Consider the following 13,859-nt stretch of genomic DNA (forward strand, 5'->3'; position numbering starts at 1 on the left):
AAAAGGATCTGTTTTAGTCATCTGTCAACTGAAGTCATGCTGAAAATCAATGGCTCCTTTTAAATTAATAGAGCTGTATGGTGTAGCAATTTAGGCAGGATTTAAGTAGGTTTCCTACCAATACAAAATCGTTAACAAAATCAAGCTAGTCTCTGGGCTCTTCGGTACCAAGTAGCATAGTGCATTTTAGCTTTTGAAGTCCTTTTTGATACATCCTAAAGTAAGCGTCTTAAATGGTCTGAAATAAACAGTCTGCTAACGATTCAGAAGTATTGATTCATCCTAGGAACTGAGCTCTTGCAAGGCACAAAGAAAGTCTGGTTGATGTAAAAAGTTTGTTTCTCAATTATTTCATAACAATGATACAATTATGAGTATGTATTATTTTTCAATGAAGTCTTTTAAAAATACCAATTGCTTTTTTTGCTAAGAGTACATTTTGAGAGTTAATGTGAATTTCACCTTCTATTCTGTTGTTCACTGAACAATCATGAGTATCAGATCATTAGTTTGGCACAGGAAAGCTCTGAAATAAACTAAAATGCTTAATCAGCTAGCTCTGTGAGGTATGTGCTGTGTGCGTCTATTCCAAGCAGTGTATATCTGTCTGCCAAGGGAGTGGGATAAACTTTTCATATAACACCAAACTTAAAAAATAAAAAGAGTCACTCAATAGCATAATTCCATTATGTGAAATACACACAACAAAACTTTTTGTTTCCATATAATTTAGAGTGTGGTCAGCAAAATATAATCCCCTCTTTAAAAAATCAGTTTAAATTAAGATCAATAAAAACAATAAAAAAAAATTAGTCCCATAATAACATGGTTAACAACTCAAATGGCTTTTTTTTTAATGCTAGGAAAAATGTTCACCTTTCAATGGTGACAGTACTGTTAACACAGGTAGAGAGTCAACAAGGTAAAAAGTGAAAGCACATACAGACACACACAAATATATAAAATTTGACCAGAAATCACAGGACATTTAAGCAATGTTTTCTTAAGTAGAACTATTTTTTTTTTTTTTGTACTTTAAATAGACTAAAGTATTTGGTGTGGGTGGAGGGAAGGAAATCAGTATTTCACAACTTTAACTTGAAAACCAGCTGAAATAAAGCCTCAGCTCATTGTTTAATTTTTTAAAAATGGAACCACATCATACTTCTGACAATCATAGGATTAAAGCTTACAAAGAACACATCTACCGTCTACATCACAGTGCACAGAGAGGATGCAGTCTGCAGACTACCACAGGGGAACAAGAACAGACTCTGCACCCTTCATATTGCATTACAAAATCAATGCCGTCTTAGAGGAATCTTGCCTCCCGTGTCGGTGTCATAGCTGGCAAGCACCTGAGGGCTAGGAGGCTATCAGAACTGAGGGTGCTGCTCAGAGTGGATCAGAACACCAGTTCCTTGATCTGCCCCTGGCTGATGCATTTAGTAATCACAATACGACATTCACTGAGAATAAACATAAAAATGCCACATTTTGGCTTCTTGAGCAGGACAGTCTGGGGAATGCAGAAGATAGAGCATCAAAGGCCGTATCTTTCCTCGAGAGAAAAAATCCACGCTCCTCAGTTTTCTTTTACCATGAGAATTTAAATTTCAGATATAATAATTTAACCCCATAAAGGCATGATCTGTACTTACATATACACACAGGTTCTGAAGAACTTCACTGTCTAGTTGCCTCTTCTGTTTCATTCAACCACCGGGTATCTTTCCTGGATTACTGTTAGTCTCATTACCAAGAGCACGTTGGTGCCATTAGCTATTATTTGTCTTAAATCTCACATTCCATCCACAGTAATAAGTGACCGGAGGACACGTGCCGTAAGGCAATTGAACTTAATTGAAACTAGTACAATGTTTAAGGTGAGGTTAAGTCACAAGAATAGCCAGGGCTATCAGCTCCTCCTTGCTGTGTGGGCCTGGGCTTTCCTGGGTTTAGCACTCACAAAATTTTGCATCCAAGGGGACCACCTCAGTCCCAGACATGCCAGGGCAGGTTGCCACCCTAAAGAGCACTCCTCACTCCTCCCTTAGGATCACTAGAGGAAGGGTAAGAATCTTCAAGAGCATATAGGGCTACTTATGAGGGAATCAGCTCAAAAATCTTTTTAGGACACCTGCTAATCGCTAGTTCCTAGAAGTCCACAAATATCTTACTTTAAGAACAGGTTGATCGAACTTAAGCAAACTGGTGAGCATGTAACAGTTCATCCTTGAAGCCTGTTTTCACATAAATCCTCTATAGGTTCTTCAGGTTTTGTCCAGTTACATAGTATTTTACTATATCTTTTTGAGATTTTTCAGAGCTAAATGAATAATCCAGTTTTATATCTTTTCATATTCTTTTTTTTATGTGAAAATATTCTTTGCCAACCATTTCCCACGTTTGGGCTTCATATGTTAACAAGAAGACTGCCAACTGGAGCCATTTCCCTCAGATTATAAAGGCCCAGAATTATGTTACTTTTAACTGTGCTCTACCAGAAGGTCTGGCCTTGGGGAGAGACGGCAAAAAAAATATTCTCAGATATGCACATTTTTATTTTGCCTACAACGCTATGATCTAGTTCATCAACTGCACAACTGCTTTCATCTTAATCTTTATAGTTTTTCTTGTTTTGCCGTCTTGTATTACAGAAATGGTTAGTGTCACAGTTTCACTATCAGTAATAAAAAGGTATAAATATTTATGCCTTAAAGGCCCAGGGTCAAAACAGCAAAAATGAAGCCTGAGGTAAAGCTGGTCTAAGAAATGACCATTTTCGGTTCTACATTTTGCCAAAAAAATAGGGTATTTTTAAAAAATGTAAAATCCATGCATGTTACCTACATGCTATGTATGAGATAATTCTTTCTCCTGATTTAATCTGTGTATATACTAGTTACATAAAACCAACAAATGACTACATTCTTAATGCAGGTACATATACATTCATCAGAAAAGGACCCTAATCTTTTTCACCAACAATTTTTTTTGTTTGAACAATCCAAGAATGTGAATAAAGAAAGTGACAAACAAGTATCATCTTAGGAATTACTGAGAAAGGAAAATCTCTTTGGAAGAAAAAGACTTTAGGAAGACTTCTATGCTGAGAACCAACTTTATGCCACAGCACTGTAAACGGCAGGACTTAATACAGAACCAGAAATACAGCAAGTTACCTAGAGACTAACACTGAAAAACAGCCAAAAGCTTTAAAGCCACAGGGAGAAAAAAAACTGTCAAGTGTGAAATGAAAAATATATAATAGTTAAGTATTTTTACAATTCTAAAACTTCACTTCTGTCCTTAAATCAATATATTATGAATTTCACGGTTCAATAAATAAGCATCTTTAATCAGAAGAGGAAGTAAAACCCTTCCCAGCACCACCCGCACCTCCCCGCCCCTCCCCCACCCCAACCCTGCAAAAGAGCAGACTGGAAATTCTGGAGAGAGTAAGAGGTTTTTTTTTTTTTTTTTCTTTTTAAAGAGGGTAGAAGAATATAATCAGGGGTGGGGGGAGAAAAATCTAGAAGTCCTTTGTGTGGAGTTAATGAATACTCATTTCCTTCATCAGCGGCATTATTCTTTCAAAGGGCCCTTACATCTCAACCAACGGTGAAAATCTGGGTCTATTGAGGATTTCATGGCAGTGAACCAACAGACACTGAAGTTAACTCAGGCTAATAATACACTCTGGTCAGATCCTCTGTAAATCAGAAATGACCCAGAGAGTCTTGGAAAATTCATTTCTGCTGAGCACAGCTAAGAAAGTCATCTTTAGGCTATCCTTAATTACAGAAAACTTGACTTGGTAGTGGTACTTCCCACGTTATCTAAAGCAGCAGTCTTATGCCAGGGGGAAAAAGAGTAGGGGCCCGGGGCACACAACCTAACATTATTATTTAAAAAAATCTTTTATGTAATCTAAAGTCAGTACCTTTCACAGAGACCACTCAAGAGCTTTTTTTTTTTTATGTCAGTTTCAGTTCTGATTCTTAATTGTCAAGCTGCCTAAAAATGGCATACTAACAGAACCACCAAATTAGGACCCTGGCAGAATAAAAAATTTACCCTGATGGTCTGTCCATGAAAGGAAGATGTCTGCAAGCCAACTTAGGAATTTTTTACTGAGATCTAACAAATAAAATCATTGAATACTGTTAAAATGTGTGCAGACAACCCCTACTGTTAAGATTTTTATATGAGTGTATATGTATATATAAATCCATACATACACATTATATAATTTATTTCCTACTAAAAAGACTTAAGGCAGTTATGCTATGTATAAAGTTAGCTATAATATCCAAGAGAAAACAGTTCCTACCCAAAAAATTATGTGAACACATCAGACAACTTATCATAAAAGCGATCATGAGGCTATCTGTATCCAGTATAGCTCACATTTCCTGGTTGAGGCTCCCAACACAGGAATTCCACTCCCAAGATAAAATTTGCCCCTCGATCCCCACACACAAAAGGTAGTCTGAACAGACAAAATATTTATAAAAACTTTGAAATGGAAGATATTAAAAAGAACTCAACAGAATTCTGACAACCTCTGGACACCACACTCTACTGTTATTACTCTTGATTGTACTAAACACAACAACTCAATATGCTCCAAGGTGGAAACTGGGCTGGTATTATGGGGAAATTATTGGCTGCAACTGCTGGAAAAGTTCATAATCCTAAACACAATTTAAACAAAATGTGATGATTCATGCTATTTGATCGTCACACACATACACCACACATATTTAACTGGACAGAATTTCTGAACCACTTATAAGTGACTTAACTAATCTGAACATCAACCTTCGTGGTGAAAAAAGTTAGGACCCTGGGTGTGAACAGCACCATCCTTTTTGGTCTTTAGTAAAGTTCAAAGGATAGAAACGCTCTGATGTATGCAGATAAAACATGGTTGGAAAGGAAGGGGGCAATCAGCAAAACCACTAGGGATACGTGCTGTCAAGAGAAGCAAGCAAGCAAGAAATTCAGCTGAGGAATATAAAGGGCTCAGTAAAACAAAGTTCATGAAGGAAAGAAAATAGGCAGTTATTTGTTATGTCTAAACCTCAACGCGTTGCACCAGAGTGAGAGACAAGATCATGGGTTGCTTATGTCCACAGACTACTTAATTATCTAAAGAGATACTGGGGGAATGGTGGAGGGGCAGCAATCTGTGAATCAGAACCACTCAGCTATGAAAGTCAAGACTGTACATAAAGACAGATGTTAAGAACAGTGAGGATTGTCTTGCGTTATATTACATCCCACCATCAACCAGACCAGGAAGGCGCTGATTATTGAATAAATGCTCAAAGTATTTAATTATTTTTTTTTTTAAAAGATGTGAAAGATATATTTGGACAGTTTTTGGAAGAGGTAGAGAAACGAACTGGGTACATATACTCTTTTATTTGATTTGAACTAGCAAGAGACTAGACTGATTGTTTTTCACCTTCAAAATCTTAGTCTTGATGAAACTGACAATAAAGGCACAAATAAAGTGAAATTAAAATAATTTTAACAAAGAAGAAAATCTGGCAATGTCTAAAGAACAGATGAAGTAAGCAAAAACGTTAAATATGATTTAAGGTTTAAAAAAAAAAACCTTAGATATTAACAACTTGCAAGTACACACTCAGAATACAGAATAAGAATACAGAACAAGAATATTTAGGTTTCAAGAAAAATTAGGCAGGTCTTCTTCTGACAAAGTGACAGGTCCTGAGGGAGAAAGTAACCCCCACAAGACTAAGAGTCAGTACCAAATCCCAGTCATCTTACCACTCAACGTCACACTGGCTGGGTAAAGAACAGGCATCAGTAAGTGTTCACTGAATGAAGGTATATCATAACGCACAATTACAACTAGTTAGTATGGTGTAGTTCAAACCCAGTCAGGAAAGTCAACCTTTTATTAAGCAGTGAAACTTTAAAAAAAAGAAATCTATGTAGAACTCCAATACAGAATAAAAATGAAGCTGCCACTGGCCAGCCAGGCCAAAGTCAGTGGGAATAAACTAGCCTCCAATTCCCTAAACCAGCCCTAAGATGTATGTAATCCAGTGTGAAAACCACCATTTATTTTGGAAATGTGATAGAGAGCATGATCCTTCAGTTCTCACGTTGTTAAACTGAGGACATTACCAGCACTGTGTAGAAGAAATTCTAAATGATGTTGCTAATTTAAATAAAGACAAAATTCTACAAAGAGGAGATCGTATCACTTAGAAGAACGAAAACAAACCCTGTAAAGGAAAAAAACAATCAGCAAAAATTAGGCCACAGTGGACAAAACAAAATGCAAAACCAGCATCTCATTAAAAAGCAGATTAAGACCACTGAACATATTCATACAAATGTAACCACCCCCACCATCAAGTCAACTGCTTGACTGGTCTAACTACTGAATACAATAGGGGCTTCCAAAGAGCTGAATCCCAGCTTCATACTATGTAGAAGAATCCCACCACGACTGTAGAGACGTGATCCATTACTGAAATGCTACAGACGGTACTGCTTTGCTGAACATACCAATGCAAAAGTAACAGCCAGGACTTTCCACCATTTTGAGTTGTTCTTTGACCCCAGACAAGGAACAGTATTCCCTAACATCACACAACTTCCCAAGTACAAAGGGCAGAGCCTCCACACTTTCAACAGGTCTGAGGGTGGCGATACCTGGGACATTTATACCATCCACAAGACGGGCTGTACAAGTAGTGATCAGTGGGCAGCAGGACGTCTGGAAGCAAGCAGCCAGTTGCGACAACAGTGAAAATTTGCCCAAGGCAGAATTAAAGAAAGGGTTATTCCATTAAATGGTATTGACCTGGTGCAAGCTTTTTATAGAAAGGACTTGAGGAAGAGGAAACACTAACAAGAATGACACATGAAGCAGTCCATTACAAAATAAGGCCACCATTATAAATTGTAGACCAATCTGATCCTCAAGTTTGGATCTGTGAAGAGGTTTTTGTATAAAGCATAAACACCTAATAAGTGATGAGTTTCCTTTAAAATATGCCTTTGCATTTGATGCCATTTTCTTTGCCAAGAATGCCTATTTTCCCCTGGCTCTCCGCATGGCTTGCTCCTTTCTCACGTGTTAGCTCAATCATCACATTACAGAAGCTTTCCCTCTGCTTTGCTCGATCACAGCCCCCTGTTTATCTCCTTCATAGACAAATACGCTAATTGTTAGAGTAACTGCTATCTCGGCAAAGGTAAGGGCCACAGCTGTCTTGTTCACCTTTATCCAAAGGCTAAGAAAGTTCTGGCACACGTAACAGGTGAACAATAAATATCTGTAGAACGAAAAACCACTCTACCAAGTTTACACGAACATATACATGCATATACAAACACAGGAAAACGCGGAGTATCTGACAGAAAACAATCAAATGCGGAAAGTACTGAAAATAACACCTGTACATACAGGTGAATGTGGTTATAAAACACAAGTACCAACCAAAGAAAATCTGTCTTTAAAAATATGAAAACTTACTAGAAAGGGACCAGGAGTGGTTACTGGCTGTTTCTATTGAGATGCAAACAAGAAAAGTTTAAACTGGAATGAGTTAACAACAAACTAAATAAAATAAGGATTATCTGCTGTAGAATGACTTCCAACAGAGCTTTTGACACCTCTGGTCGTGCCTGTCCCTGCAGAGCATGAAGTATGGTGGCTTCTAACAGTCACCACATATTCAGGATTAGTTAAGAACAGCTCAGACCACAGGTATTCATAAGATAAAAAACTTGCTAAACGGCTTCTCCCCCAAATTTTACAATTCAGAATTCATAATTATGTAAAATAACATAGATTTTATAAATTTAATACAACATACCTTAAAAACAGATGGCCCCTATCTGCTGATCAGACCTCAGCACCACTTTTCTAGGTATTCTGCCGAAGCAATTACATTTACAAAAGTCCATTTCGTAATACAGTCTGGTGATTAAATCCAATGAAATTCAACTCAAAAGAGGTTTGCTACTGAAATATTTGAAAGTATCTTTTAAAAAGGGGGTTTATATTCTTAGATTGAATTTTCAGAAAGGATAAATATATTGAAGTAATTGCAGTATATCCCTGAAAATAATTATACTGCCACCTGTGCATTTTTTATGAGGTGTAAAGATAAATCAAAAGACTGCCAGGTTACACAAGTCTCTTATTACCTGTTGAAACTGAAATTTGGTGTAAGACAAAGGGACTTACTCCATATGAATTATCACTGTACTCAGAATTAACTGGTGCTGGCAGTATCAGTTCAACCATTGATGGTGATGGATGTCATGCTACACTGTTTTGGTGGAAAAGTAGAAATGGAGGAGAGGTTTAGAAAGATTTCCATAAAGTTTCCTTATAATGAGATTTAGCAGTAAGTAAACAAACACAGAAAGAATGAATATTTAAGACCCACTGAACACATTAAGGTCAAGGATTTCAAAAGTTAATCCACTTTTCTTCCCCCAAGAGTTTATTTTTGGTAAAAGGCAGAAAAATTAGTTTTTCTACAAGGGAAATCTGCTTCTAAATGATAATTTGAAAATCTTGATATATATTATATATTAAAAAAGACACACAAAAATAACAAAAAAGTGGGAATAACAGATTAGGTACTGTAACTTTATAAAGGCTTGCCTAAATCAAGAAGCAGCACACACACACCTAATTTATGCAAACTAAAGATGTATATGAACAGCACAATACTGTGATACTGGATCATGATACATTACCTGTACACATAACTACTACTGTTATTAATAAACCTTTGGGACACTCAGGTTTATGCCCAACAAGACATCAGTAAGTCTTTAAAATCTTCTCTTCCTCCTTTACGGGAGAGTATTTCTAGACATTAATTTTCCCATCTAATATTCGAACATAGGAAACCACTTCCACAAGGTGCTTTAATTGATGAGACCTCAAGTGCTGTTTTCTCTTGAATTTTTGGATAGTAAACAGTCCACGGGGACCACACACAAATACTATGACAGAAGAGTTGGTACATTAAGTCTTTTGATGGGACTTGATTGGTGATGAAGCTTTATGACATGCTTGAGCAACGCACTGAAGGGGATCCCATCTGAGTTAATACTTTGTCCAACCACTGTAGAGGTCCATTCAGATGAAGTTCAATCCAGCAAGGAGTGCTTGTTACCGTCTGCCTTCTGTTTAAAAAAATGAAAGAAAATAATTACGAAATCAAAAGAATAACAGGGATATGGAAGAACTAAGATAAATCAATAGGCTGTATATACGAAAACCTAGATTCTTTTTTGAACGAGTATTAAGTTTGGACATCTATTATTTTGAAAACTGTTTAATCCTTAAAGTCTAACAAAGTACTTATAACACTATAAATAATCACTGGCAGGGCAAGAGATATAAACCAGCACTGTCCCAAGCAAATCAGAATATATACAATCACTTTACCTATTAATCATCCGAAGAATAGAAAATACTCAAACAGAAAATGAAGTCCAAATGGAACAGAGTTCGGACTTAAAGTACATCAAGACAAAAATTCTGACCCAAGCTTACCACAGAATGTTCAAAGCTGGGGTCCAATGTCCCCTGACAAAACCAACAACCAACATCCCTTTTAGCAAAATCATGCAGGTTTTTAATAAGAAACACCACAAGTACTTCAACTAAACAAGCTATCCTCTAAAAATTGCAAACTGTTCAAGGACATCCTGTCACTTTCACATACAGATTTTAGTTTTTATTTATTATATACAGTAAGTCTATTTGCTTCAACGTGACAACGCTGCAAACATGAGGAAAGGCCATGATCAACTCTTCACCTCCAAGTGACACATGCTCAGTATAACCTAGAACTACCATTGTATTTCAGAGGATGTGGTTTTCTGTAGCAGCTGGTGTTGGTGCTCTGCGACCCCCTTCAGATTCTCAGTGTTCTCCAGCCCACTTCTAACTGTAGGTATCTGCATTTCTGTGCCTGCGAACCTCTGCTCCGTCCATATATGGAACAGACCAGAAGTGCCAGTGAATTAACATCTCCAGGAACAGACCTCAACCAATGACACAGGAATTGGCATTTAAATGCCCAGTTTCCTTTCCCTCCAAGTGGCGTAATTCTGAGTGTCCTTTACTCTTCCCAAAGTTTTCCTAAGGGAACAGCTCTAGTGGTATGTGTCATATTCCCTCCCTTGCCTCTCTTCTTTACTTCCTCCTTCCTTGGCAGTGTTCCCTCCATTTCCTGAGTAAACGTCTAGCAGGCAAACCCTTGTCTCAGGGTCTGAGCCTCACATTATCTGTGCCCCTGCCTGATTATTCACTTCAGTACTCACTCACTTAACTGAGACATGAATTCTTTACACATCTGTATTTCCCCTTACTGTGTCTCCTGATTTTTATGCTGGGAATCAAGCTGGCACTTAAAGAAACTGAAAAATAGTTTAGAAATCCAAACATCAAATCTATCTCCTCAGCACCTGCGTCATTAAGGGTAAAAGGTTCCACAGTTCACAGATATAAGGGTATCTAAGTTATTTTGATCTGTAAATGTTAAAGGAAACTTTATTATCCAAAGTAGATGTACCTGAAACTCCACTATCCATGAATACATACTGTATATTACTGCTTCTTGTATAGATTTTATATTATCTCTGGGTTAAAGAACAGCAGAGACCACAGTGAATGAAAGACAGTATCTCTTTCCACCAATCAACGTTGGTCTTAGCAGGAGACCCATAGATACACATGGCATTCTCCCTGACCTATGTAACTCATGTTTAATGCCACTCCATTTCTACCATGTTTCACAACATTATAATCTTTTGAAGGAGAAAAAGAATGTCTGACCTAATAAACTGGTATCAGACAGTACTATCCGAATCTAATTTTAATATCAACTCAATCCAAGTTCAAAGGAAAAAAGAAACTTAGCATTGTTTAAAGTTATCCCATCTCAAAGGGGAAATGATTAAAACAAAAGAGAGCTACAGCAAAGTCAAAAAATGAATTCTTGCACTAACATAACTTGGACAAAACAGTGACAAGTCTCACTTTAGATACAAATATATAACACATTGTATATTTTTATAGAAGTAGTCAAACCAGTAGATCTCAAATCTCATCATCACAAAAGTCATACACCTCAAAATTTAAGACAGGGAATCAAGTTCAAATGAAATAAATTCTAAGAAGGGTGCAAACTGCTGAATGAAACAGGAGTATTATTACTATACCATATGAGTATCTTCTTAAGCAGACATTCAGACTGTAAGTAATGTGAACTGGAGAAAAGCTAAGTATTTTATTTATAGTTTTATTCATTTTATTATGCTGATGAACTATTCCCTTTATTTGATGTGGAATCCAATCAACTGTTTAATCTAGCAACAGCCTAATTGATCTTACTCCCTGATGACAGATTGGTTCTGGTAAAACTCAATTATGTAACTGCTACTACTATCCTTAGAGAACAGTCAAGGAGAGCTTTCCTCAGGTCCCATCTCTACCCCTGAGAACGTGTCCTTGGGCAAACTATTAAATCTCACCTAAGCCTATTTCCAAATAAATATTGAGTTTGGACCTTCTTTTTTTTTAAACTTTACAAAGACTGCAACCTTATAAAGAAAGAATAAAAACAGCGACAGTAATTCTTAGCCATGCCGAGAGGCGTGAGATACTGCATTTAAAACACAGCACAGTGTCTGGTACCCAAATACCCCCTTCTATTACTGAATAATGTTCAATCTTTTAACCTTATATTAAAGTCATCTCAACTTCTTTGTCCAGTCCTATTATTCTTTACTTTCTATACTCCAGTCAAACTGAACTGTATTCTACTGCCAGGATCATCACTTTCCACCCCTGTACACCTATGACTACTGATATCCTAGACACCTTTTAGAACCCAGACTCTGGGCCATCTCTACCTCTCCTGGCCCCAGCAAAACAGCTCTCCTTCCATGAACTGGTAACCCTTCCAATATGCCATTTACGGTGTTTAACACTCTGCATTCTGTGACAGTGCCTGTCCATACACGTTTTAATTCTATGTTCTATGGTGCCAGCACAGGAATTTGCAATAGTTTTGAATCTAGAGGCCTCCAACTTTCTTTTGTTATTTTACATAAAGATTTGCTCTCTATAAACTTCAATGAAAATACGGATAAACTTCAGAAGATTCAAGGAGTGGAAGAAAAAGAATTACACTCTAGAAACTTAAGAATTGAATATGTATTTCATACCGGTATTCTGCTCCCCACCCTTTCACAAAACTCATTCTTATGGTGCACATTCTAGTTAGCTGATACACGGCTTCAAAACCCTGATTAACGGACTGAGCCAGCAGAGCAGCAAATTCCTGGTTGTTGAAGATCTTCAGATTACAGCCTACAATTGAAAAAATATATAAAAACATTATGTATGAAGAAGATAGTATAAGAGAATCATTTTAAAAGAGCTATAGATATTAGAATGGTGGTGGTGGTGCAGTTGCTAAGTCACAAAACCCCTTGGACCCTAGCCAGCCAGGCTCTTCTGTCCATGGGATTTTGCAGGCAAGAATACTGGAGTGGGTTGCCATTTCCTTCTCCAACAGACATTTAAATATGAGCATGCAAATCATCTCCTGATTTCAAAAATTAATAGCAAAGAAAAATTCAGCAAGTTGACATGATAGGCCCATTTATATTGCTGGATCCATACCTGGTGGAATTTTACACACGGTTGCAGGGTGCCAGCCGTATCTCTGATTACAGTTGGGGCTCTGCACAAAGATTGCACTGTCACTTAGGCACTCGGCAAAAACTTCCCCACCTATGTAATATAAGCGCACTCCTCTTCCTACAACGAAATATATATGGAATTAGTTTTACAACATTTACTACTTCAACATCACTTCTGAAGGATTCTTAGAGGAAAAGTAAAATGGTATAAAGTATCGTGATGATCTCTCCCACAGCTATGCTTTTCTGAAATCTAACTTTGAAACATACTATTATTTTTCCAAGTATTTTTCAACAATGATTTTATTGATTCATAAAGATAGTATGTGCTCATTCCAAGTGCTTAATGTAGAAAAGTGGATAAGCAAAATAAAGAATTTCAAACAAATCATATTTTTGAATAAAGCAATTTAATTTATTTGAAGGAATTAACTAATGTCTAGATTAATATGCCTTCATTAAGATACACAGTTTTTCTTTTTAAAGAACCCACTATGCTTAAGAAAAGAAATAATAAAAATTATCATCTGCCCCTTTTAAAACTATATATTATTGTGGTAACCAGATCTCTATTTACAAAAGCAGAATGAGGTAAGAAAAAATTATATTGGGAGATTTTAATATACCTCTTTCAGAATTTGACAAATCAAATATACATAAAATATAAGAAAGACAAGGATTAAAAAAAAACAAAACTGTGCAAAGCAGAATTCTAAGACGGCACTTAATATTCTCATCCCTGGTGTGTTTATCTTCTCAATTATTCAGTCAAACACTAAGTAGTGCTTAAATGAAATGAATTTTTCAGATGTATAGTTCTTAAATCAACTGACCCCAAGAAACGAACAGTATCTTCGGTGGGCCTGACTTAATCAGGTGAAAAACCTTAGAGGGACTGGGCTGGTCCTGGCAAGAGAGACTCAAAGTGGGAGGGGAAGAACTTAACAGTCTTCACTGCTGACTGTAAAGATGCAGCAGAGCATGCAGCTGGCCTCTAGTTGCTGAGAGTAGCCTCTAGTGGACAGTCTGTAGGAAATGAGGATCTCACTGCTACAACTTCAAGGAAGTGAACTCTGTAGTAATCACCTGTGAGCTTGGAAGGGGACCTCAAGCTTCAGATGAGG

General features: G+C 36.9%; 1 protein-coding gene across 3 annotated transcripts in view; it reads right to left on the reverse strand.

The window, feature by feature from the left end:
- Nucleotides 1–829: 829 nt before the first annotated feature.
- Nucleotides 830–13,859, reverse strand: part of SMAD2 (SMAD family member 2) — a 90,545-nt gene continuing 77,515 nt past the window's right edge. For all 3 annotated transcript variants that reach the window (XM_061400112.1, XM_061400111.1, XM_061400110.1), the window contains 3 exons: nt 12,716–12,853; nt 12,256–12,400; nt 830–9,201 (listed from right to left, as the gene is read on the reverse strand). In XM_061400112.1, coding sequence (XP_061256096.1) covers nt 9,078–9,201; nt 12,256–12,400; nt 12,716–12,853 — 407 coding nt within the window. In that variant the 3' untranslated portion in view covers nt 830–9,077. The remainder of the gene's footprint in view (nt 9,202–12,255; nt 12,401–12,715; nt 12,854–13,859) is intronic.

The sequence above is a fragment of the Bos javanicus genome, chromosome 24 (genome assembly GCF_032452875.1).
Source record: "Bos javanicus breed banteng chromosome 24, ARS-OSU_banteng_1.0, whole genome shotgun sequence".
Classification (NCBI taxonomy): Eukaryota; Metazoa; Chordata; class Mammalia; order Artiodactyla; family Bovidae; genus Bos; species Bos javanicus.